Consider the following 27,019-nt stretch of genomic DNA (forward strand, 5'->3'; position numbering starts at 1 on the left):
GTGGCTACCTCCCAAGAGACTCTGATCTACTCACAGAGTTAAAAACTGGGAGTGATCTACCCCCTTTTGGGGGGTTCAGGTCAAAGCTGTTGAGTTTTTTTAAGGAAGGGAAGCCCTGTTTTTTGGTGTTTAGGTCAAACTTGTTGAGCTTCTTTTAGGAGGGAGGGAGGCCCATTTTTGTTTAGGGCTTCAGGTCATATTTCAGCTTTTTTTAAGGGAGGAGGAAAATTTTGGGTGAGCTTTTTTTAGGGGTGCCAGTGATCTAGCAGTGATCTACCACAGACATCCAGTGATCTACTGGTAGATCACAATCTACCTGTTGGATGTGCCTGTTGTAAATCAAGCAGAGAGAAAGCTGCTTACAAGGCTCCTTCCTCTTGCTGCAGAGTTTCAGCATCACAGCGTCACCCAGAGGCACCCACAAATGTGAGTTATCCCTCTCTCTATTTCTTCCTTCCTTCCCTCCCTCTTCCATCCTTAATAAAATACTGGGGGGGGGGGCGGATAAGCCCCACATAGAAAGCCCATCAACATGGGGGGGATGACTCTTTCAAATACGGTATTTACCAGTAATGGGGGGGGGAGGCACCTAGGCCTCTAGGAGTTGGCTGCTATGCCTAGGACAATTCAAGAAAGCAGAATGATGCATATGCTATGGTAATATATCAATAGAATCATAGAATTGTAGTCGGAAGGGACCACAAGGGTCATCTAGTCCAACCCCCTGCAATGCAGGATTTTTTTCCCAAGGTGGGGCTTGAACCCACGACATGGTTGAAATATGCTGATATGCAGCAATGCCTCGGAGCCGACGTGGCTGCGACCGTGCCTTGCCTCACCCTCGCCCACCCTGCCACCCCCTCTCGCCTGCCCAACCCTCCCGTCCTCTCCAGCCAAGCAGGGTAGCCGCTGACGCTGCCAGCCCCAGAAGCACAAGGTGGCCACTGCCGCTGCCACGATGTCGTCAGGCCAGCTGGCCCTGTAGCCCCGCCCACGTTCCCACTTTGTGGCCCCGCCCCTGAACGACCATGCCCCCCCCCTAGTTTTGATCCTGGCTACGCCCCTGGAGGGACATTAGGGGCTTCATAGCGCTATGTGAGAGGATTTGTGCTAAAACACTAATGCTTAATACAGTATAACTTCCGGGCCTTTGCTTCCTGTTACAGAACCTGCAAGTGAGAGACTCGTTCTGCACGCATCTCTCTAGTTACCACGTAACATTGCATTCCTCATCAATGCTTATTATGTGGCTTGCCAACAAGTCCCAACTCTCCTCAGCTTTATTTTCCTCACACTGTTGCTAGAGATATACAGTACTGTATACAGTATCACCAACCTTGAAAGGTAAAGGTAAAGGGACCCCTGACCATTAGGTCCAGTCGTGACCGACTCTGGGGTTGCGCGCTCATCTCGCATTATTGGCCGAGGGAGCCGGCGTACAGCTTCCAGGTCATGTGGCCAGCATGACAAAGCCGCTTCTGGCAAACCAGAGCAGCACATGGAAACACCGTTTACCTTCCCGCTGTAGCGGTTCCTATTTATCTACTTGCATTTTGACGTGCTTTCGAACTGCTAGGTTGGCAGGAGCTGGGACCAAGCAACGGGAGCTCACCCCGTTGCAGGGATTCAAACCGCCGACCTTCTGATCAGCAAGCCCTAGGCTCAGTGGTTTAACCATAGCGCCACCTGGATCCCCAATCACCAATCTTAAATTAAACTAAATTGAAACGCCCGTTACAAAAATGGCGGAGTCGTGCCCTTCCCTTAGTGGGAGCAGCCTCTTTACGTAGCCAGAAAGCCCTGCCCACAACAAAGATGGAGGCTCCGTCGCATCCCCTTCCTCGGAGAAGCAACTACTACAGTACAGGTAGGTAGCCGTGTTGCTCTGACTTAGTCGAAACAATATATATATATATTTATAAATAATTATATATATAAATATATATATATTTTTATAATTTTTTTAAAGGTCTTTAAGGTGCTGCTGGAAGGAATTTTTTTATTTTGTTTCTACTACAGTACAGTATACGAAACTTCCAACCCCCCTGCCCGTGACAAAAATGGCGGTTCGCGCTCCCTTCGCTAATCCCTCCAGGGACGTGGCGACGCGAGCGCCCTTCTCAAAGATGGACGCCGCTTGCGCGCAGCCCGTTTGCCGAGGCGGCGCTTGAGGAGTCGCGAAGGGCGCCGCGTGGGAGGTCGAGGGAAGGCGGTGCGTCGGGGGCTGAGAGGCCGGTTTATCCGGAGGTGGAGGAGGCGAGGCTGTGGTGGCGCGGTGGGAAGGAGGCTCCGCGAGCGCCTTGATGGGGGACATGAGCACGTATGGCGGGCTAGGGCTTCGGGCTTTTCCTCCTGCCTAGTCTGCTGTTCTCTGCCGGTTACTCGTGTTTTCCACGCGAGGAGCTCAAGGGGCAGGCAAAGTCCCCGCTGCATGTCCATGTGAGGGAGGACAGCCGGTGGAGAACAGGTCAGCTACCCCTTCTCTTTTAACTTCATGCCACACTAGGCTGGATCTCCACGAGAATTAAGGGTCATCGCATGAACAGGAAGGCTAGGAAGACATTCAGGAAGGACAAAGTGCTCCAGACATGGTTGAACTACGGAACTCACTGCCACAAGATCCAATGGCGACCACCGGCTTAGATTGCAACTGTGCCTGCTTGGCAGGCACTTTTTTAAAAATAGACAAACTCCATGCTCATAACTATGGTGCACCCAAGGTCAATTTTTTAAAGGCAACCATTCAGGTGGAGTGGGATTGCAGACATATACTTTGAATGCAAAAGGTCCTCTGTTCAAACCCTGGCATTTCCAGGGAGAGTTGGCCTGGCAAAGAGACCTATTGTGAGACCATGGGGAGCTGCTTCCAGTCAGTGTAGGCCAGGCTTCCTCAACCTCCGCCGTCCAGATATTTTTGGCCTACAACTCCCATGATCCCTAGCTGGCAGGACCAGCGGTCAGGGATGCTGGGAATTGTAGTCTCAGAACATCTGGAGGGCCGAGGTTGACGAAGCCAGGTGTAGGCAGTACTGAACAAGGCAGCTTCCTGAGGTAGAATGTAAAGGAGTTGGGGTGAAATCGGGGGATGAGATGGGGGCAACTTTGCTGTCCAGCCCTGATAATCTCAATGATGGATGAGAGACAAATAGGAACATTGGAAGCTGCCTTCTGCTGGCTCAGACTGTTGGTTTTCGGATACAGGACTCACCTTTTAACTTAACTGTGCATTTGGGGATCCCTTTCTGAATTCCTCATATTTGTACAGCGGCACTGCTGCAACCTGGAAGTGGGTCCTGACCCACCAGTTGAAGACCAATGCACTCGAGCGTGGCAGAACTTTATTTTTTTTACTCCACCAAGGGTCAGTGTGTTTCTGTGTCTCTCATGGTTTTATTTATGTGGTGCTGCTGTTATTACAGCAGAATGTTTTATTCATGCCACTGCCTGAATTGAGTGTGAGATCCCCACTGTGCGTCTGCTGCCATGTTCTGGATATGGTCTTTGTATCGACTGGTAGCCCTAATTTAAGAAGCTATATGGCTATATGTTAGAAATGAAAGGCAGCAGCTGCACACAACTGGTTGGCCATAGGCCAGGCGTTCCCAAACTTCGGCCTTCCAGATGTTTTGGACTACATTTCCCATCTTCCCCAACCACTGGTCCTGTTAGCTAGGGATCATGGGAGTTGTAGGCCAAAACATCTGGAGGGCCACAGTTTGGGGATGCCTGCCATAGGCTGAAGCAGCCCGAAATCAATGCAGACTATTTTTTCAGGGGTCACCCACATACTGAAAGCAATACAAGCCCTTGATGGACATGAGAAGTAACTTACCGGTAAGTTCCATATTCTAATAAGAGTTAAAAAGAGCTTTTGTTGTCCTTTCCTCTGGCAGGTCATTCAAGATGTCAGAAGGAACCTCAGGTAACGATACCGGGAATCCTGGTGGCAGCATCCGGCCCACGCTTACTGCTGCACGAGGGTTGATAGGGAGAAGAACCACTGCCCCAATTACCCCAGGCCGACTGCCCTCCATTCGCTCCAGAGACCTGACTCTTGGTGGAGTTAAAAAGGTAAGTGTTTAAGGAAAAACCCTGTAAGATACTTCCTTTTCTACACATACACACACATTTCTAAATGTTTTTTTCCCTGATCTGGAATGGAAATTCCCATGTTGTTAAGGGATTAGGGCAGAGGGCTAGCAGTTGGAGCCCATGATTCTAAAGCATGGCACAGTGTTCCCTTCTGGCCTTCAGCAAGTTATTGATTTTTATTATGTTTTGTTTCCTTATCTAGGAAGTGGGAGTAATGCGTATCTACCTATTTCAACAGTAGGTTTAATCAGTCCATAATTTAACATTGAAATTCCTACCTAATGGAATTATTAAGCTTTCTGGTTGCAGGAAACTCAGAATAAACAATAAATGATGTGTGGTTTACCCCATAATGTGGTTTACTTCCCCTGAGCCATCAGATACAAGAGAATGCCATACTGCCTTTTGGACTTCCTGTGCAGTCCAATACATTCCTACTTGGAAGTAAGACCAATTAAGTTCAGTAAGGTCCAGATAGGTATGTATAGGCTTGCAGCTATAGTGGATGATTAGCACCGTCTGACATACGGTAATGCAACTTGTGTTCTTAAATATACTAAAGTAGTTTGATAAGAAGGGGTTGTACATACTACATCATGATCCTTGCTGTACTGTTGCCTTAAATAAAACTGTTTTTTGTTTTGTTTTTGTTTTTACAAAATATTATACAGGTGGTTTTTATGTATAGGAGGTTAAATCATATTAACAGGTCATCATCACTGCTCAAAATATGACTCAGATTTAAAGCCGTGGCTTTCAAACCATGTTCCAGGAACCCTGCAGTTCCTTGGGAACTTATCAGGGAAAAATAGGTTACTGAAAAAACATTTTACCCACCATGATCAGTTTGCCATAAGTTGCAAGGGAATCTTGAGTGTGTTCTAAAGTGCACATTTACTTTGCTAAGAGTGGTGTGAGGTCTGGTTTGCCAGGCAGGACCTATTATCAACCAATTGTGCACATTAGAATATGCCTCAGACTCTACTAAAGCATGCATGGCTTCTGTGGCAGATGACTTAATGTGGAATTTTCTCTGAAGGTGAAAAGTCTGAAAACAGGTCATGGCTGGTGCAATAATTCCTGTATTCACTTACAGCACTCATTGGACTCCATAAAAATTTCTGGAAATGTGCATAGGATAATTTGCATCAGAAAAAAAATCAGTTTGCATTTTCAGATGCCCAAGAGAGTGATCTAATTTAGCATGCTTATTTTACTTTTATTTAGTAAAGGTAAAGGGACCCCTAACCATTAGGTCCAGTCGTGACCAACTCTGGGGTTGCGCCGCTCATCTTGTGTTATTGGCCGAGGGAGTCAGCGTACAGCTTCCAGGTCATGTGGCCAGCATGACAAAGTCGCTTCTGGCGAACCAGAGCAGCACACGGAAATGCCATTTACCTTCCCACTGTGGTACCTATTTATCTACTTGCACTTTGACGTGCTTTCGAACTGCTAGGTTGGCAGGAGCTGGGACCGAGCAATGGGAGCTCACCCCATCGCAGGGATTCGAACCGCCAACCTTCTGATCAGCAAGCCCTAGGCTCTGTGGTTTAACCCATAGTGCCACCTGTACATAGCTGTCAACTCTCCCGTTTTTAGCGGGAAACCCCCGTATTTAAATCCGTTTCCCGCAGTTATCCCGAATTGCAAAATATCCCATAAATCTGGACATGCGCAGAAGCGAATTCCGGTGCCGCTCTGCCCATGTCTGGGCACCGGAAATCAGGTAGAGCCGGCACCGGAAGTCGCTTCTGCGCATGTCCAGACATGCGCAGAAGTGACTTCCAGTGCCACGCCACTGCTGATCCCTTATTTTCCAATCCAGAAGTTGACAGCTATGCACCTGTTAACAAAGCTAAAAACTTTGAAACTACCAAGCATGCCTAATAATTTTATTGCAATAATGAACATGAAATGGAAAAAAATTTCTACAGAAAAATAAAGCACTGGAAAATTTTTGCCACCATACATCATTGGTCCTGGAGTGTGAAAGACAAGGTGGTTTTTAAACCTCCTAGGAAGTTGTATAGCAGCCTTCCCAAATCTGCGGTTTGGACTACAAATTCCATCAATCCAGCTATGTATTTTCTGAGCTTGAGATGCTGTCCAACCAGTTCCATATTGCGTCTCAGCGCACCTTACTATTCCTGTTGGTACTGTTTTTCTGGGAGATTGGTTAGATATTTTGGTCCTTCTGTGTAGGTTGGTGCTCAAATGGCAAACCTACATGGAACACCTGTTGGGCTGTGCAAGGACGGTGCCACGCAAGGTGGGAAGAAGATTATCTAGGAGCCAAATATTTGGAGTTCCTTTCCAGAATGTAAGACTTAATTAGCAGACCTGCCCAGGAAGCTGGCAGATACCTGAGTGTCTTATTATAGTTCATACTGTACTCAAGCCTGTCTTCTGAGAGCCACAACACCAAAGCAAGCACTCACTGCTGTTCCCATCTTGCAGATGGAGAGAAATGAGTGCACAAGAGGGTGACTGGTCAATGGCTATGTAGTGATTAATTCTCCCATTTGGCCCTTGGACTACACTGTATGTCAGTACCTTCTGGGGTATAGCACCATGATCAATATTCACCTCTAACTAAGTTGTAAATCCTTGGTCAGGAAAAATCCCAGACACTGCAGCAGAGTATTCCTGATGAGTATTCTCTTTTTTATTATTATTTGTTTTCCAAATTATTACAAATCCATCCAAATTACAGTGGTACCTTGGTTTAAGTACACAATTGGTTCCGGAAGTCTGTACTTAACCTGAAGCGTACTTAACCTGTCATAGTCCTAGCTCTCTGCCTTCCATCAGTGTGGCATATTTGCTTTTCATGATCATCTGGTCCAGCATTTTGTTTCCAAATGCACAGGCACAACAAACTTATTTTTCCTCTGCTGCATCTGGTATTTGTAAAGGTTCTATTTATCACAACCAATAACCATTACTTAGTCCTATGATCCATCAATTTGTGGAATCTTGTTTTAAAGACAAGTAAGTTAGTCAGTGCTTGTTAGCAGCATCCTACCTATGTACCTGCCATCAGTTTTGTAGGGCCCAGTAGGACCCAGCTGCTGATTTGCTAATAGTTTGTCTCAAATTCCCCCCTGGTGGGCCTGGCAGACCACTTTGGAAACCTGTTCTTTGGCACAGAGCCCGTGTGGTCCGAGTGTTGGGGTGGTATTGGTATTCAACTAAGTTTTATTCAAGGGAGGCCTATTGAAATTAACGGACCTAACTTAGCCTTGTTCATTAATTGTAGTGGTTGTACTCTGAGTAAAACTTAGCTGAATTCCACCCAAGTTCAGATCCCTCTGAATTTGATGGGTGGTTTACAAACCTCCATTTTGTAGTAGTAGGAAAAACAGAGTTGCTGCTCTGCTTTTTTACAATCACAATTCAACAGCTAGACAACCATAAATCTCTGTCAAGAAAATGTGAATCCTTTTTCCTTTATACATTACATACAGTTACAGATCTCTGTTGCCTGCAAAGTTTATTCTGCTTTTGCTAGCTGTGGGAATAAGGGGAGCAAAGAGCCACGAGGAGCACTAAGGACCTCATGGCTGGAATCCTGCTTAGCCCTCCTGACTTGAGAGACTGGTTTTAACCCCACCCCACCCCCTGTTTCAAATTACAGTGTTTGGTAGCAATAACAGTTAGGAACCATACTTGAAAGGGAGAACTGTTCAAATTCAAAACTTGGATGATGTGTGGCAGGGAGGGGGGAATATGGGCTGGGCATAACCTTGACAGATAATCATGGAAGAATAGATCAGAGGTGGCAGAGTATAAAGAAAATAATTTAGGGTCTGGACTGGCAGCATTGTAAGTGGATTGTACTAGACATAATTTGGTGGAAGCATAAAGGTCCTGTTGTTTAGATGGAGCTAAATTATCCTGACATATATATGAAACTAGTTATCTTTTGTAAGCCATCCTGGGAGGACTTTTCCCTCAAAGGTGGCATACAACAGTGGTACTTTAAATAATAAATAAATTTGCTTCTGCAAAGAGAAAGCAATCCGAGACTTCCAGGATTCCAAATACTGTACAGGCACCCCCCCCCCCCACACACACACACTTATGTGGGGGTTACGTTCCAGGGACCCCGTGTGCATAAGTGAAATAACATAAAGTGGGTAGCAGCCTCCCATCACCTGTTTTTTCCTGCTCTCCAGCAATCTCTCCACACAACTCTCTCTCCAACTAGAGTTGAAGCTCTGAGGCCGGCTGGAGGATGTGTGGAAAAGCAGAGGCGGCGGCTGCTGTGCTGCCCCGCATATCAGCTGTGGCTGAGCAGTGCAAACAAAGCCCCACTGAGCCTCCAGTCTCTTTGGGACTTCCTCGGCCCTTACTGACGTCCTCTTTGGGCTCCAGAGAGGGACTCCTTGCGAGTCACAAGGACTCTCCAGCCAGCCCTCCCCTGCCATTTCCTGATATGATTCTATTTATTTAATCTATTTCCCAGCACCACGCATATATGCAGTCACACATAAGTAGAACACGCATAAGTTGAGGGGGTGCCTGTACAGTCAAACCTCAGTTCCCAAATGCCTCCGTTTTGGAACGTTTCGGCTCCCAATCGCCAAAAACCCAGAAGTAAGTGTTCCGGTTCTTGAATGTTTTTTGGAAGCTGAATGTCCAACGCAGCTTCCACTTGAGTGCAGGAAGCTCCTGCAGCCGATCGGAAGCCGCGCCTCGGTTGTCAAACATTTCGGAAGCCGAATGGGCTTCCGAAATGGATTATGTTCGACAACCAAGGTTTGACTGTGTTGTAGCTTTTCTTTGCTTGAATAGCATTGTGGAATACGTACAGCCATTATTGTAGTGAGCTGCACTTTGCAGAACTGCTTGGAAATGGTGAAATGTTTTGCTTCTTAAAAGTGCTATAGAAAATGAGTAATCCTAAAGGTAAGGTTGCTCTGTGCCGAGGAAATGGAGTGATACAAAGTTACAATAATGGGCAATTTTGCAGGCTTGCTTCTGAACTTAATACTAAGGTGTTTGCAGATTTTGGGAATTCCTTTTGGACAGAGAAAAGGAACATCTCAGTAATAGCCACTCAAGGTAGGGGAAATGGAAAACATTGTCAGAAACCAGAGAGGGCCTATTAGCCATGCAGACCGGAAAACTTCCACCCTCTCTGCATGTTGGAGCTTTTTAAAGGCACATTCTTTCCCTTTATTCAAGATATAAATTTTGCACCTTTGAAGTCTAGAAACTTGTCTCCCCTTCACACATACACAATTTTGAGACTCCTAAGTATATTTTGAGACCAGATATTGCAACACTGTTTTTTGTGAGAAACTTCACACGCTGTGTTTTGCAAACCGAAGTACCATATACACCTGAGCTGATGACTTGCTTACTCTTTTTTACTTTTACTTTTTACAGAAAACCTTTGCTCCCAACATAATCAGCAGGAAAATCAAAGAAGAGTAAGTAGCTTTCTCATGCTATGTCTGTGAAGTGTGACTATAGAGGTTGTAAATCCAGTGTTGGGGGAAATAAGGATTGTACCCAAAGTAGGGTTAAGTGACTTGCTCCCTCAGCACAGGGTTTATGCTTGTGCAATAGAACTCCCCCTGCACCTCAGATGCACCCTCAATCTGTTCTGGGGGTTCCTCCAAACCTCGAGCAGATGTGGGGAGAGCACTTGCAGTAGGTTGAGTGGAGCAAAAGTTCCATTGCAAAAATGTAAATCCTTGTGCTAACAGAGCAAGTGCATTGGATGCCACCCTAACATAATAATTTAGTGCAAATGTGTAGTTTTGTCAGCTCCTATCTGCAGTGTATCCTATGAGCCATGTTTACAGGTAGGGGATCTGCTAAAGAGCTTGGCACATGTGAAAATGGTTTTAGAGTAGCTGTCTTTCTGACATGCTAAATTTCCAATGCAGGGAATTTGTTACATTGAAATTATTTATTTGTATTTATTTAACAATTTGTATACTGCTTAATCGCAAAAACCTTTTAAGTGATTCAACCATGCCCCCCCCCCAAATCTTCAGTATGAAAAGCTATATTGTGTGCTGTTTCTGCACATTAATTGGCTCATATTCACAGATTAAGGCATCTGACGCTCCTGTACGGTAGCTACTGGTGAGAAATGGCAGGAGTCTTCTTGTGATTCTGTTTGGTCTGCTTTTTCTCAGGCCAAAAGAGGAAATTAACCTCAAGAAAGAGAAGAAGGAGCGTGATCGAGACCGGCAGAGAGATGGTCCTGGGCGAGGCAGAGGGAGGCCAGAGGTCATCCAGTCTCATTCCATCTTTGAGCAAGGTCCAGCAGAAATGATGAAGAAGAAAGGTATGGGGAAGATGAATGTGAAGAAGCCTCTGTGGCCCAGCATCTAGCTTTAGGGTTTGAACCTGAGACACATATTTCCAAGTCCTTCCTCATCTCTGGACTCCCAGGGATAGCTTTGGCCAAGTCACTGCCTCTCGGTATGAATTATCCCAGTCAGTAAAATAGGAATATTTATTATCTACCGTATAAAGATGTTATGAGTAAACTGTCACAAAGTACTCTGTGAACATTAAAAAGTGTTTCCATAGAAATTAAGAGCAGTGCTAAAAAATTCCAGCAAGAGTTAATACCTTTGGTTTCTGCTGTCTGTTGTTTCATACCCTCTTGAGAGTGATTTAAAATAATTAAAGCTGGCTGCTGTGGAAAATAAAGCAAAAGCTGAAACCATGTTGGCAGTGAGCGGGCACACATTGCTGCTAGGGTTGCCAGACTCAATAGAGGACAGGACTTCTGTGCCTTTAATTGCCCTGCTCTCTTTTGAGTCTGGAAACCTTCAAGAGAAACCAGCAGACCCTTTGTTTAATTTCCATGAACTGGACATGCAGCAAAACCGTTGGCCCATGTCTTTGTCACACATCAGCCATGGGGGATGTTATCTTGGTGAACTTGAAAGGTTGTATAAATTGTCCTTTTGGGCAGAAATTATTTCCATCTAGCTGCCACAGAGAAGGAAATTGGGCCTATTCTGCCTACTCCACTGAGAGACCAGATCCATCAGGCCTTCCCTCCCACAACTGTCACCTGAGAGCAGCAGAGGGAAAGATAGGAAGCAGGACGACTCCATCACCCCTGCTGAGAGGCCAACTCTCTTGGGCTTTTTCTCTTCCTGATAGGCTTCTTTTCATCCTAAGTATTGCTGGTTAACTTTAAGAATTGGCTCCTCAATTTGTCCCGTTCCCCTCCCCTCTTTCATTTTCCTTTGTGTAAATTTTTTTAGTTTGTAAGCCTGCAGGCAGGGGGCATTAGTTTTTAGTTTTAGCCATTTCATCTGACGTGGGGTGGGAGGTCAAAATGCTTTAAAAAATAATGAAGTTCAAAACCTTCACACCTAAAGCTCATCTTTAATCCTAACCTGCACCATGAGACCCTGCTCTATTTTATTTTATTTTACTGTATATGTTCCATCTTTCTCCACCCCCAACCCCTGGGTGTCTATTGAAATACTCAGGGTTCTTGAGTATTTCAATAGCTGTGTAGAGGAGTTCATTTTGGAAAGTGGTTGCCAAGGTAAGCAAAGCTGCTTGAACTGCGTTTCTTGCTCTGAACCTGCCTTTCTATCTTTTTTTCATCCTAGCCCTCTCTTCTTGTCTTCTCCCTCTGCTTGTACAACTGAAGGCATAGCTGCACACACCTGGCCTCTTGGGCTTCACTTTTAAGGAATGGCTTTCAGCAGTCCACTTCACCCCACAGGTTGCTCTCAATGGTGGAAGTTCAAGCTTCAAGGCGCTGTAATAGCTGAATTACCACTTGCCATCCGATAGATGTTTTGCTTACAGCCATGTCCTTATCTCTTTCGGCACAGGCACCTGGGATAAGACTGTGGATATGTCTGACTTTGGCCCATCCCACATCATCAACATAAAGAAAGAGAAAAGGGAGACAGATGAGGAAACCAAGCAGATCCTGCGCATGCTGGAGAAGGATGATGTGAGTTAGAAGGTGACTGCATTTTGGGACAGCTGTGTCTATGCTGAATTTTTTAAGGACAAAAAGGGCATGTGGCCCATAATCTATGTCCCAGTTATAGATGCTGTGGTCTTTCCCATTTTGAGGCAGGGAGCCTTGGAACCATCTTTGACACACTCTTTCTCCTACCTCTCCTTTTGGGAAAGGACTGCAGCTTCGCGGGAGGGCTATAGCTCATGCTGAAGGTCCCAGGCTCGGTCCAAGTTTCAGACCCCCACCTGAAACCCTGGCGTAATACTGCATAGATAATATTGTGCTACTTGGTACCAGGAGCTCCTCCATGTTCCCCGCTAACCTCCTTACCCCATTTCATTTTTTCTAAATTCCACTCACAGTTGCTTCCTTTTGTGTGTATCCCTTTTCAAGAGCTTTGTTGGACCACCAGATGAGGGAAGGGTTAATTTAGGAAGGGTTAATTTAGGGAGGGTTGTTTAGGAAGCTTGTGATAATGTCACCCCTGTGCCAGTATTGTTTGGCCCTGTTTTGCTGTGAGGTTGGTTTGTTTTTTTAGTGTGATTGTGCAACAGGTTCACTTTTAAATAAATGTTTTGTACTCTAAAAATAATTTCTCTACACAATTACATGTCAGTTGTTGATGAAATACTAAGAAAAATCAGAAGCTCAGCAAGCCTGTTTACTATTGTATTCACAGCAGGGTGTGGGTGTGTATGTTTTCATGTGTCCTCATCCATATTAATCTAAATATCTCCTCTCTATTTATCTGTCTATCTGTAGGTATGGGTGTCTGGCTACACACACACACACACACACACACACACACACACACACACACACACCCCACCACCAAGAACAGCTCCCTCAACATTCAGTATTTAATTCATTTTTTTCTCCTGTTCCTCTGGTACCAGTTCCTTGATGACCCAGGCTTGAAAAATGACATCCGGAACAAGCCAGTTCAGCTTCCTCTGGCCCATTCAGGCTGGCTTTTCAAGGAGGAGGATCAAGAGGATGTCAAGCCTTTGAGCTCCAGTGCCAGGGAGGAGGACATGGAAGTAGACACATCTTCAGTGAAAGGTGGATGGTTCAAATTTACCTGCTGTGAACCCTCTGGGGATTATACCACTGGGTGTCACTACTACAATCTTGTGGGGTCCTCTTGGACAACAAAGAAATAAATCTGAAAAGTCACATATTTGCTTAATTTAATTACCATCTGTCAAGGGAGAGCATGTTTTGAGTTCCAGGTTCTGGGAGGGCAAACAGTGGTGGGTGGGTGTTGCTGTTTTGCTCTGCGTGTAGAGTTTGTGAAGACGCTCGAACTTAGGTGGAAAGGGAGAAATGTGCTAAGAGGAAGGAACACTTGGCAAACCCTCATGATCAACTCCCGCTTGGAAACCTATGTCTCCACTGTGGATCCAGAATTGGCCTCCACAGTCACTTACGGACTCAATGTTAAAACCGTGTTTATGGAAGACAATCTTACTTGACTACGAGTGAGTGCCAAAGAAAGAAGATAGCCCAGGAGAACCTAGGAAGTGTTTTCTCTCCCAGGTGCCAGGGATTGGAACTGGGGGCTGCATGCAAGCACTCTGCCACTGAACTGCGGCCCTTTCCCATCAGAAGTGGCGCTGAAGCCAGCAGGACTTTCCTTATTCCTCTAGGCTTTATGCCCTTCTGCACTTGTCTTCCCCAGAATGCACTTAATCAAAAGCAAATACCCTTTCTTCTCACAATGCATCTGTCACGGTATATTGTGATTGCAATTTGCTTTTACTTTATCTTATACATGCAGTGTGGTGGTTGCTAGTGAGAGTTGTAGACTCTCATTTCAAATCCCTCAAGCCACCCTACAAATTCAGGGCTAACAACCTGGTTTGAGGCAGGAAATTGGACCAAGTGTCTTCTAATTTGTCTTTATGGTTTTATAAACTACTCATATTATAGAAATATCAGAGCAGTGCATAGAACACCAAAAATAAAATATGCATCAGAAATAATCCAGTTAAAATAGCAGTACAACACCAGAAGACGACCAGTGGACAATACATAAGGGTCTTAAACATGTGTCTGAAAGAAGAGATTGTTGGAGCATGCCTCATCTCAGAAGTCAACAAATCATCCATTAAAGGGACTGCAATACTGAAAGTCCTGCTATTGGTAGACACCATTTGAATATGAGAAGCCCTCAGTACCACCAGGAGGTCCTCCCCCATGGAACATAGTGACCAGGTAATGGTGTAATCCCTTGCAGCTCTGATTTGAATTGTTGTGTCTCATTCCAGTGAAAGAGGAGCCCCATGATGAAGAGGAGAACCCACCGGGCCTCAGACCAGCTCCTGCAAAGGCACCCCCTCCCTTCCCCCAGGATGTCTCTGTTGCGGAGCTGCTGCAGCAGCTCAGCCTCTGCAAGGAGGATGCCTTGCTCTTTCTGCAGCTACCAGATACACTGCCAGGGCAGCCACCCACCCAGGACACCAAGCCCATCAAAACCGAGGTGCAAAGTGAAGATGGGCAGGTGATGCTGATAAAGCAGGAGAAGAACCAGGTATGGGAAGACTTGATTCCTGTTTAGAATAAGAAGTAGCAGGGGACTGGATGGGATTTCGTTGCTTATGTTGCCAAAGAAAGGGCCATAGGAAGGGATATGGAAGCATAGAAAAGTCACCCCATGTGTGGAGCGCAGGGCACATGACTTCTTCAATTTAAAAGTTTCTAGTCTTTCTGGGTGCTAAGATGTACTTGAAAGTGTATGGGCTACACTTCATGATGCATCAGAAACCAGAGGCCTCATTGCATAGAATTTCCATTGGTGCCTACTCTATAACCAGCAGAGGTAAAGTATGTAAAATGAGAAATGGGTCAACATTGTTTGATTTGCATAACTTTCACTGGTTTCCTGAGGCTCTGTTCAGCTTATTTAGCTGAAGGCACTAGCTCTCGGTTCATGAGAAAACAAAGGTGGTTTCTGAATCCTCCCAAGATTGGTTTCCCCAGAAGGATGGGTGATGTTCGTAACTTTGCACTACTCTGGTTGTCTTTTCAGGAAGCCAAAGAGGCAGAGAACATCTGCACCCTCGGTGACCTCTCTGAAGGGCAGGTGGGGAAGCTGCTGATACGCAAATCAGGGAAGGTGCAGCTAGTTCTGGGCAGGGTGACTCTTGATGTGACCACAGGGACACCCTGCTCCTTCCTTCAGGTATGGCTTACTCAGGAAACCCCTCTTTTACTCACCATAACAGTAGATGACCTTTCAAAATGCACATTCCCAGCTAGCAAGTGAAATGGAAAGACCCTCTGAATACCAGTTGCCAGGGTGGCCAGCGGCAGAGAAGGGCTATTGTCATATTCGTTGGCTTGCCTTTGCTGGTCTGATCCAGTTGGGCTCATAGATTATTATGGCTCAGTATAGCCTTTGATAGATAGGGGAGGGGAACCTCCAGCCTGCAGGACAATCAGATGGTGATGATGATGATAATAATAATAATAATAATAATAATAATAATAATAATAATAATAATAAATAAATAAATAAATAATAAATTTATACCCTGCCCATCTGGCTGGGTTTCCCCAGCCACTCTGGGTAGCTTCCAGCAGAAAAATAAAACAAAATAATCGATATAACATTAAAAGCCTCCCTAAACAGGGCTGCCTTCAGATGTCTTCTAAAAATCTGGTAGCTGTTTTTCTCTTTGACATCTGGTGGGAGGGCGTTCCACAGGGCAGGCACCACCACCGAGAAGGCCCTCTGCCTGGTTCCCTGCAACTTGGCTTCTCGCAACGAGAGAACAGCCAGAAGGCCCTTGGTACTGGACCTCAGTGTCCGGGCAGAACGATGGGGGTGGAGACGCTCCTTCAGGTATACTGGACTGAGGTGATTTAGGGCTTTATAGGTCAGCAACAACACTTTCAATTGTGATCGGAAACGTACTGGGAGCCAATGTAGATCTTTCAAGACCGGTGTTATGTGGTCTCGGCGGCCGCTCCCAGTCACCAGTCTAGCTGCCGCATTCTGGATTACCGTAGTTGTAGTTTCTGGGTCACCTTCACAGGTAGCCCCACGTAGAGCGCATTGCAGTAGTCCAAGCGGGTTTGATGGATTGAAGGGTGGAGTTAAATCTAGCATTAGTTGTAAGCACCTGGTTGCAGCAGGGGATTCCGATGAAAACCCCTTTCTGAATCAGAAAGAAGGGAGAAGGATGATGTGAATTAGATTTAACAGCACCCTTAATCTGACGTCATTGTGCCATCAGGTGATTGACAGATGGGCAACCCCACTCGCCTGTCAAATTGGGGTCACGAGGCAAATCCAAAAAGGTTCTCTATCCCAGCCTCAAAGGGGACACAGGCATCTTCATGAGATGGAGTGGTATACAAAAACAACCATACTCAGAAAAGATCTGTTGAAATTATTGGACATGACTAAATTAATTTCATTGGGCCTGCTCAGAGTAAAGCTTAGCTGGAACCACCACCACCCCATGGTCAGATAGGTGCCTCTGTGCTGAAACCAGAGTGTGGTGTGTCTGATGTGCACCACATCACAGAGGATAAAAGGAAAGAATGGGTCTCTGCCACTTGTGTTACTTCTGTAGGGGGAATCAGAGCAGAGGTGGGCCAAACCTCTGCTGTTGCCTGATGCCAACCCCTGGTTGTGGCCTTTATAAAACAGTTCATATGAAGTGGCTCGGAGCATCACTCTACTGGTAATTGGAACACCAGAGCAACCAAAGGCTTCAATAAAGGATCTGGCTGCCTACTTTCCTAGATAGCTGCCACTGGGAATCCTCCATTCGTCTTCTAGAAATAATAACCAACACCTTGACTCTTCTTCCTGGTGAATTGATGACCCATAACATTGGTAGAGAGCACCCTCTTTATGCTTCAGTCTGGGCACTCAGAATGTCAAGGCATCTTTTTAAGCTAAATTTGTTTCCCCAGATCATAGTTAGGGAACAGTTAAAAGACTTGGCTAAGGAATTAGATGAGATTATTAACTTTCAGCATTACATTTTCTAATATCACAGTGCTTCCAGCTGTGAACCTATAGGACTAAGACCAGGGCTAGGCAAACTAAGGCCTGGGAGCCGGAGCCGGTCCAATCGCCTTCTCAATCCAGTTATGTAAAATGCATCTCTGGGTTATTTGTGGGGCACAGGAATTTGTTCATCCCCTCCATATTTATAGTCTGGCCCCCACAAGGTCTGAGGGACAGTGGACCGGCCCCTTGCTGAAAAAGTTTGCTGACCCCTGACTAAGACAGTAGGCATATGTAATATGTATATGTATATGTATCACCATTATTGTGCTATGTTACCATTCTGTTAGCAGAAGGTTTTCCACATTCACAAGAAAGCTGACAATCACATCTCCAATACTAAAATGTATGCGGTGCCATCTCTGAATGAAGAAGGGTGTTGAAGGAGTTGACCCATTAATGTACATTTGGAAGGCACATGGCGAACCCACAAGTGACCTGAAAATGTCACTCAACACATCACAAAAAGGGAGGAATGGGGCAGGGCACATTTATAGGCACTCTGCTGATGGGGTGGGAGCAAGAACAGAACCCCCACGCAAAATGGTTGTTGACTTTACTGCCCTTAGTTCTGAATAATAGAGATGGCCAAAGACATCTTAGTATCCTAGATGGAAGATGTTAATACTAAATAACATGGAGCACAATCCACCAGGAGGTTCTGCACAAGTCTTAATTAAATGAATGAGCGCTGCCGACGTTTCAGTAGGAATTACGGTAGTTGCTGCCCCCTGCCTCATCTGCAGAAAAATGTCCTTGGTGAGCTCTGGAGTTAAAGAGGATTTGGTGATTAACAGCTTTTTTTCTCTTGCTCTTGGAAGGAGCTGGTGTCAGTGGGGATTGGAGACAGTAGGAGTGGCGAGATGATCATCCTGGGCCATGTGAAGCACAAGCTGGTCTGTGCTCCGGATTTTGAATTCCTGCTGGAACAGAAGCATCGGTAGAGAGCCTGGGCTGTGGCAAAGGCCTGTGGACAGGACTGCTAGCCCTTCCTTGAGGTTCCTTTAGAAGCAACAGTGACTGGGATGTCCAGAAGAGCCTTGTTCCTAATCTGGAGAGTGCAGAGGTGCTCCTAAGACAACCTCCTAGACAGGTCTGGCCACATTGCAGTGGAGCAGAACTGTGTGACCACTTACTGCATTTGGGTCTCTAAACCTATAAAGTGTTCGGTTGGAGATGCTCCAATGGCATCCCCTTCTCCACAGGTCTAATTTACAAGCAACGTATAGCAGAAAAGACTCATACTTGAACATTGTGTCACAATCCCAGGCACCAGAGTCCTAGTAGGAGATTTGTCATGTGTGAGAGGCTTTTGAGCAGAGATTTGGCTGTTAAGCCATTACCTCCAGATGAAGAGGAAGGGTGCTTCCATTCCAATGGGAGGATAAAGCCAGTCCTCTTTGAAATTGTTCTTATAGTTTCCCCCTTATTTTTGAACAGCTACAAAATGTGTATGCATTTTTTTTAAAAAGTATCTGATTGCCAGGGCTTGTGATTTTGTGTGCCTATAATGCTAGTTCATGTATGCCAAAAGCAGCAACAGGTTTATTTGGAGAAGCCATAAAATGGCATGAAGGGGCACATTGTCCCTCACCCAGTCTTGTTTTTGGTTTCCCATCTGCCTGCAGTGTTGCTGTCCTTGATGAATGTATGGTGCATGTGATGCTGGGAGTGAGTTGGGGGTATTTTGTCCCACCAGCTGTGCATCTTGCATATACAACATATTCAATTAGCCTTTGATTAGGGAGATCCCCCATCCCTGCTGTAATGGTTTTATAGAGCAGGAATTAAAACCTGGAGTCTTCTAAATTTTTATTTTTAAATTCAAGATGTGGAAGTTATAAAAATCTGCTGAAAAAAGCTAAATGTTAATTCAGCTGGACCCACTTCCCTGCTCAAGCACTACTCTTAGATAAGGACAGTCTATTTATAGAGTTTCTTAAGGAAAACTGATTGCCATGGCACAATTGTTGAGCTCCATCTGGTGGATGTGTATCTATAAATAAAAATGAGGAAATGGCTTTTGCATCGTGTGGAAAAAGTGGATAGAGTGTTTTTCTCCATCCTAATACTAGAACATGGGATCATCCAATGCAGCTGAATAGTGGGCGACTGAAGTGCCGTGTTTCTCTGAAAATAAGACACCGTCTTATATTTATTTTTCCTCAAAAAACACCACCACCACTATGGCTTATTTTCAGGGGATGTCTTATTTTTCCCCTCCTCCTCCTCCTGCCACGGCCGGCACTGCTGCTGCGCCTATCACTATGGCTTATTTTCGGGGTATGGCTTATATTCCTTGAATGCTTAAAAATCCTGCTATGGCTTATTTTATGGGTACGTCTTATTTCGGGAAACAGGGTACTTTGTGCCGCACACGGGTAAGCAAGTGCATAGGAATTCACAGCTTTCCCTCTCTCTTCAAAGCTTGTAGTTATTTTGTGAAGTGTTTGTATGTCTCCGCTTTACCTTGTTCCTCTGTTCTTTGCAGCTATGAGACCAAGAGAATGCCTTTGAGAAATATTTTATTAATGAATTAAACTGAGCTTGTAGTGTCTGTTTAACTGCTGCCCTCAAAGCCACACTGCTTCATCGGGTGGCAGCTTTAGCGGCTAATTTGATTTCTACTGATTACTTTGGTCCAAGAGCATTTCATGTGCCTTGAAGGAAAGAGACACTTTGCATTGCGATTCAGCCTGCAGGGGCATCATTCAGGGCAGATATGCCATGACTTGCTTTATTTCTAGACATAAAGAAATTTATGTGGCTGAATTGCCGCCTCCACCTCACCATAAGTTTTATCTCCTTCCATCTGATTCCTGATGTCACTGATGCTCAGCTTCATTTGAAGTGATGACAGTTCTGGATATGCAGAGGGACCTGTAAATGGCAAAGTGAAAGATACCCTCGAAGGAGAGAGTGTCTTCTAAATGGGCAATATTTATGGTAGTGATGAAGTCCAGCTGTCGCAAAATTGTTATGCCCAATTAGGTTCTTTTAATTTGTTTCGGTGTTTTAACCTCCATTCTTGAAAAGGTTGTGTGTGTGAGTGTATATTCTCTGTCTTGCCTTGTTACTTGTTAATCAATAATACACTATTATAGAGAAATCCAATATTGGTTGTCTGAGATTTGTGCCTTTCCTGGAGCACACTGGGTCTCATCTAGGTTAAAACACCTAAACAAATTATTAAAATAACCTAATTGGGCATAACATAATTGGTGTTTTTTTATCATTATTTCTTCAAGGTCTACTATTCTTTAAAAATCACATCAAAAATAAGTCTTTATTTTACACATAAAAATAAGTATGAAAAACATGAACACAGTTTTTTTTTGGGGGGGGGGCTTTCAAAAATATTTATTGGTGCAAATTGTAGACCTCTACAAAGGACTTGATCTTGGAACGCTTGGCAATCATCTTCTTGCCCATGCTGGCTGTCACTTTGCGTGGGTAGCAATTGATGCCAGCCACCAGGGCATGGCTGTAGGGGCGGTCAGAGGTGCCATCATCAACTTTCTTAACAATAACAGCTTTGCGTCCGGAGTAACGCCCAGCAAGGACAAGGACGACCTTCCCTCTTGGAGCTGCAGCAGCAATGGCACCCACACTGGAAGAGCAACATGAAGACAGGTTGATTAGCAATAATGCTGACTTGGAAATTTATTATTGTGTCATGCATTCAGAAACGTCCTTGTATGAGTCTTCTGCAAGCCACTGCTTTATAGTTTTCTTTGTAGACTCAGCTGCTTTGTCGGTGGACTGGACACCTAAAGACTTTGTATCTGCAGTCACCTGCTCTTGTTGCACTCTGCGAAGTTTTAGTTTTCTCAATTACTCCTTTTTGTGCTCTTTCTCGATCAAAATATTTGCACTGGTTCATTCTGGCCATGTCTGCTTTTAGCAAGCCGAGTTTTGAGGTCCTCCATCTCATCCTTGTTTGATTCAGCACCTTCATCAAGTTTGGCCCTGAGAGTTTGCTTCTCTGCAAGTGCACTTTCTAGGCAGTTCTCCTCCTCTAACACAACCTCAAGATAGACCACCTTCTTTTTGGAAGCTCACACTTTAAGCTCCGTTGCCACCGCGTTTCTTTTCTTTCTCCTGGAAATTTCTCCTCAATTCACTCATGGCATTTTCCAGCTCTTGGTTTTTCAGCTTCAAACTCTCTTGCTCTCTTTCAAGAGCCACAAACTCATAAGTGGATATGTTCTCCTTCAGCTCTCTGGGCTCACATATCAGCTGCTCCTCAATTTGCAGGTTTTCTAGTTCTACTTTTAAGGCTTTTTGTCCAATGAGAGCATTATCCCACTCATCTGCTAGGATTTCACAAAGCATGACAGAATCTGCAAAACTCTGGAAGAGCTTTTTTTTTCTTTTTCTTTTAGTGCTATAAGTTCACTCCTGAGGAATGAAGATTCTCCCTGGGAATTCAGTGCTACTGCCTCAGCATCACTGAGAGGCTGCTTCATTTATTCCATTTCAGCCCCCGAGTTATTCAAAATCTTTTTCAGCTCACTAACGTTGTTTTCCAGTGCTTCAATTTTATTCTTTTGCTCCTTGATCTGCAAGTCTTTTGACATTACTTCCTCCAAACCAACCTCAGGCCTTGGAATCCGTTCCTCTTCAGGAATTGTAACACTGGCTGTCATCCATTGAACATAATATTCTGAAAACTGAGGATACAGACTCTCATCTCTGCTGGACAAGGCAAAGACCTTTTAAACTGTTTGGCTTTTGGGGAAAGCTTCCCAGGAGACATTCCCCTCCTTCCTGGTTTATTGTTCTTGGTCCCCAGGTCACTTTACTCCTCCGTCAAACCTTGAACTCTTCTGCTGATGCAGAAGTTGACGTCACCAGAATCTCCGTGAGAATCCTTACTTTCTCCTGCTGCTCCTTTTGAAGAGCGTTCTTCTCTTCAAGGATCTGTGCCAGTTCTTTTATGCGTTGTTTCAGGTCTTCTGTTTCTGAATGGTATCTCTGCAGAAGGGCATTCCCATTCAGAACTTTATTTACTATAGGGTGATTTTTCATATTTTTAACTGTTTTAGCAAACTGGAGGGTGCTAAGAGTTTCTTCCAAGGATGTCTGAGTGACTGTGCAGATAACAACAGTCTTGGCATTTCCACCCAGTGAATTCTGGAGAATCCGCATCAGTTTACTATCACTACGCTCCAGGCTGATCTTCAGAAATTTTCTTAATAACTTGCCCCAAGATGGAGAGGCTCCAGTTGACACTGCAGCCTTCTTTGAGATGAATCCCTTCAGCACCTGTTTAGCTAGCTCTTTCACTTCCTGCCAGATCTACCAAATTCAAGTGAGATACCATTACTGCGGCACCGTCGCTTGAGCTATCCGTCTCTTTGCTTTCAATTATTATTCAGAAGATTGTATGCGAATGGCTTCTACTTTTATTCATTTTCGTCTCCCCAAAGTCGTGTGCCAGATGCAGACAGGATCCTGCTGTCTGGTCACCCAAGCTCTTACTGGATCTGATCAGTCCAGTGAAGAGTGGTGCGTATGAATGTGTGTGCATGGATGTGTGTATGAGTGCATATTCCCTGTCTTGACTTGTTACTTGTTAATAATACACTATTATGTATAGAGAAATCCAATATTGGTTGTCTGAGGTTTATTTGTGCCTTCCCTGGAGCACACTGGGTCTCATTGAGGTTAAAACACCGAAACAAATTAAAAGAACCTAATTGGGCATAACAAAACCAGTGGTTAATTCCACTGATTTACTGCTTAGCATTTTGCAGTGAGAATCCTTTCTCCCACTGAAAACTTGGGATGAAAGGTTGCAGAATATTCTAAGCTATCTGTCTTCAGCTTTCAATTTATAGATCTGTTTAGTGTTGTGGTTCTAGTTCCGCCTCTAGCTGGGCTAGATTCTTTGTGATTGCCTGCTTTGGCCCACCTACGGTAGACCCCCACCACTTCACCAGCACTTCTGTGGGGCTTCTGCTCCTCTTCCAGAAGTTGTTGGCACTTTTCCTTTCAAGAATGCCTCAAGAGAAAAAGGAAACTCTCATCATTTGGAAGTTGCAATGGTAAAGGAGGTATGTGCGGATCACCCAAAGGACACATTTAATGATGCAAGTTGTCTTTGATATACTGTGCAGTCTGAAGAGCCTTCATATTCAGGGTTCCTCCCTGAACCCCTTTCCGGCCAATAAGTATTAGGCATACAGGGTTGACCAGGACTACAGTGATGGCATGGGTGCAGCTGTCTCCGTTGTCCCCATACAGCTTGGTCCGGAGATCCATAGTGTATTGATGGGCATCAGTATAGAGGTTGTCACGTATGACCAGACACTTGAGCCCACCAAGGGTCAACCCTTGTGTGAGGAGGATGTCTCTGTTCCTACCAAGGAGAGCTTGGATCTCTGGCTTGGTCACTCTGGTCAATATGCCACTTTGGTGGGCACCTAGGAGTTGCTGTTGAGCTATAGAGACAACTGCTGCATCCCAGCAAATCCCATCTCTCATGATGCTGTTGATATACCTCTGCCAGACAGTCATTTTGTGATTTAAGAGTCAGCCAGTTGAGTAGGAGGGATAAAGACAAGCCCTCCTTTCAAGGGTAGGTTGCTTCTTTAGAATCTCTAGCTGGATGTTGGTCATTAGATGAGCAGGAGCTGCTATGTGTCCTTACTGTCCGTCACATGTGCTTGGGAAGACGACTGTTGTACGCTGAAGGAGTAGGATGATGATTACTTACAGATAGTGTTTCCTTCCATCATTGATGTACTTGTCTTTTGGTGTCTCAGCCAAGGATAGCTTGCGGTCAAGCTTTTGGGCACAAAAAGTCTCCTGCAGCAGTCTCCTTGATACCACCTACCAGTAGCCACTGCTGGCGGTAAACACCTCCTTTTCATGACCTTTTTGCTCCTCACTCTAGAACTCTGGAAGCAGCTAGAGTCTTTCTGGTTGTGATGTCATAATGTGTGTGTCCCCTAGACAAATCAGGTTGGCCTCTATTGCTTTACTGCTTACATATTATAAATATGTGGTTTAGAAATCCTTCTAAATTAATAAAATTAAATGTTCTACGGTCATTAGTCATTTTCTGTACATCCCATTGCATTTTGTAGCCAGTGAATACTTGGAGGCAACCATTTTGCTGCAGATCTGCATTCAATAACCTGTAATAACATTTTCCTTACCACTCGGCAGAACAATACAAGTGGCTTTCCCTATTCTGATTTACGTTGATTTTAATCTGTATGTCAGTCGATTGCTGGATTTTATATTTTAATGTAATTATATATTTTGATGTTAGCCGCCCTGAGCCCATTTTGGGCAGGATATGAATAGCATATTATTATTATTATTATTATTATTATTATTATTATTTTATTAGCTTGCAAACCATGGTAAGCTGTCTATATGTAAAAAGTATTAAGTGCAGTGGCAAAGTACAGCAAGCACAGGGGATGTGGCCTTCCCTAGCTGCTTACATGCTGTGGTGCAAAGTTTGTCGGTTATGAGCACTTGAAGCATTATCTAAAGGAGAAAAGCAGGAATAATCCAGACTCCAAACCCTTCATGAGGCACCAGATTTCAGTGTGAGAAGGAATCAGCCAAGACAAAAAGGCAATGAAATATTTCCAGTTCTGTATTTTTAGGTTGTAAATGCTTTTAAAATAAAACAAAATAAACCTTCCAGTAGCACCTTAGAGACCAACTAAGTTTGTCATAGGTTTGAGCTTTCGTGTGCATGCACACTTCTTCAGATATGTATCTGAAGGATTTTTTTATTTTGTTTTGACTACATCAGACCAACACGGCTACCTACCTGTAACTAGTTAGATGCTTTTGTGTATGATCCTGTAGAGGAAATGAGTGTAAGGGGTTGTAGAAGCTTTCCGCAAGAAATACCTCCGCTCACATCGAGATATATTCACAGTTCTTTATTATATACATATATACAGGTTACAGTCATTTATCATGCGTCTGACCCGTCACTCTCAGATCCCAGAAGTGGAGATTTACGGCTTTTCTGCGAGCAGAGGAATTTGGGTAATCCTACCCTCCTCCTCCTTCCATCCCCTGCGCAGATGGAATGGGCAGCCCCTCCCCTTCAGTCCCAGAACTGCTCAGTAGTGCTGAGTCTCCCTCCCTCCCTATCACTGACTAGAGACGCCTCTTCGCCTTGCTCTGACCCTTCCCTCCCTCTCCAGATCTCTCTCTGGCAGCCCCGTGATAATGAACTTAATGAACTACGTACCTAAAGAAAAAAGGAAATAAGACTTCTTTTGTAAAGAGCCATGTGCACAGATGTTCAGGATGGCTCAGCCAGCAAACTTGGAACAGAAATAAATACTTGCTTAGTCCCAGGCATTTGTTTTAATGCCCTACTTTATAAGGCCTACTTTATAAGCATACCTTGCTACTTACTTACACAATAATAATAGCTCCATATTGTGTTTTACTGGTGGTTGTCCTTTAGCACTTGTATTACACTGCTCCCCACAGCTAGAAAAGCTGTGACACTTCCACCCCTCCCACAAATGTTAACTGCGCTGACTTCTTTCTTTTGACATGAGCTTCTCCATTCCTACAAGTGCCTGGGATGTCCCACTTCACCCAAGGTGGGTGTGCTTGGCCCAGATTCCCTTCCCTTTCACCTTTCCTCCTAAGTGCTGAGCCTGTGTTCTGAGACTATCTATCACCTCACACATATACATATACAGCCTTTGCCTCCAGTCTAGTAAAAATACAGTGAACAGTTGAATCTAACCTCTGGGCACCCTATTCTAAGTTGATGGTCTCCAGTCTCTCAGCAGCTTAGTCCAAAGCTGGTTCTTCTAGTGTCGGCACAGCAGTTGACACACCCTTGGACTCCTCCATCTTCTCTAGGGCAAACAGCAAGTCAAGGTGGGTCAGTGGCCGCAACCGTTCCTCTTCCAGGTCCCTGGATGCAAAATAAATAAGTCAACTACCTGTTCTTTGCTCCCTAAAATGCCTGCCATTATCTTCCATTGTATCTTTGGTGTTTTCCCCAAGTTTATTGAATCTGTGGGTTATAGATTAGTTTTATTTTACTTTTTTTGTTTCAAATTGCCTTGATTTAGGAACATAGAAACCTGCCTCCTACCAGGTCAGAATATTTGTCTAGCTCAGTATCGTCTACTCCGACTGGCAGCAACTCTCCAAGGTCCCAGGCAGAGAGAAATGGTTGTCATCTCCTCTCACCTGATCCTTTTAATGGCAGGTGCCAAGTGTTGAACCTGGGACTTCTCACATGAAAGGATGTGTGCTTTACCATTAACCTATGGCACCTCTTGATGTGCTGTGACTTGGTTCTGTTTTGCTTTTTGATAATAGTGGGGAGAGCCCAAGCTCAGTAGTGCTTGTGCTTTGCCTGCAAAAGATCCCGAGTTCAGACCCTAGCTGTAAAAGACACCTGTCTGAAATGCTGCTGCCACGGTGATTGTGCACTGTAAACACAACAGAGCAAGAAGGATAAAAAAATCTGACTGGATTTCAGACCATTTTCTACGTTTCTAATACTGCCCAACTTGCAGGTTTGTTGTAAGGATCCTAACACAACTCCTGGGTTCCTCCAGATCTACGGAGGAATAACAGCAGCATGAGAAGGAACTGCAGCATAGACTTCTCCTACATGGCCTCGGATTTCCACAGGAAGCAACTTTTATATAGGAACCGCTCCTGCATTGCTAAATGTAATGTTGAAAAGAGCCCTATAAACAGTTACTGTATGTTAATTTAAAGTTACCTTTTCATAAATATGTCACAAATGAAAATAAACCAGCTTTTTATCAACTGGTGGATTCCATATGAGAACTGGTGCCTATGGGACATTGGCATGGAGTTGTCTCCCCTACACAGGATAGGATTTCAGAGAAAAAGATTACAAGTTCACAAGGCAAACAGCCCAATTCTTTTTAAAAATTGATTGAGAAGTTAGA

At 44.6% G+C, this 27,019-nt stretch overlaps 2 protein-coding genes across 4 annotated transcripts in view; one reads left to right on the plus strand and one right to left on the minus strand.

Moving 5' to 3' along the window:
- Nucleotides 1-1,480: 1,480 nt before the first annotated feature.
- Nucleotides 1,481-19,629, plus strand: POLR3D (RNA polymerase III subunit D). Of its 3 annotated transcripts, none has more exons than XM_035139444.3 (9): nt 1,481-1,867; nt 3,894-4,071; nt 9,487-9,530; nt 10,248-10,399; nt 11,922-12,046; nt 12,955-13,120; nt 14,329-14,591; nt 15,090-15,242; nt 17,906-19,629. In XM_035139444.3, the coding sequence occupies exons 2-9, from the start codon at nt 3,904-3,906 to the stop codon at nt 18,026-18,028; spliced, it is 1,194 nt and encodes a 397-aa protein (XP_034995335.1). In that variant the 5' UTR covers nt 1,481-1,867; nt 3,894-3,903; the 3' UTR covers nt 18,029-19,629. The 3 variants fall into 3 exon arrangements, with proteins under 3 accessions (XP_034995335.1, XP_034995333.1, XP_034995334.1); XM_035139442.3 differs by lacking the exon at nt 1,481-1,867 and adding an exon at nt 2,094-2,467; XM_035139443.3 differs by lacking the exon at nt 1,481-1,867 and adding an exon at nt 2,102-2,212.
- A 5,353-nt stretch (nt 19,630-24,982) lies between these two features.
- LOC118096968 (outer mitochondrial transmembrane helix translocase-like) overlaps nt 24,983-27,019 on the minus strand; it is a 31,448-nt gene continuing 29,411 nt past the window's right edge. The window contains exon 10 of the mRNA XM_088658145.1: nt 24,983-26,001. Coding sequence (XP_088514271.1) covers nt 25,875-26,001 — 127 coding nt within the window. The 3' untranslated portion in view covers nt 24,983-25,874. The remainder of the gene's footprint in view (nt 26,002-27,019) is intronic.

This window comes from Zootoca vivipara, chromosome 14 (assembly GCF_965207765.1).
Source record: "Zootoca vivipara chromosome 14, rZooViv2.hap1.1, whole genome shotgun sequence".
Lineage (NCBI taxonomy): Eukaryota > Metazoa > Chordata > Lepidosauria > Squamata > Lacertidae > Zootoca > Zootoca vivipara.

Bases quoted from the DNA above. Each gene is read 5' to 3' on its own strand.
- POLR3D (XM_035139444.3), top strand. From the start codon at position 3,904: ATGTCAGAAGGAACCTCAGGTAACGATACCGGGAATCCTGGTGGCAGC. The intron at 4,072-9,486 runs GTAAGTGTTTAA...TACTTTTTACAG, and splicing joins CTCTTGGTGGAGTTAAAAAG to AAAACCTTTGCTCCCAACAT. The intron at 10,400-11,921 runs GTATGGGGAAGA...CTTTCGGCACAG, and splicing joins AGAAATGATGAAGAAGAAAG to GCACCTGGGATAAGACTGTG.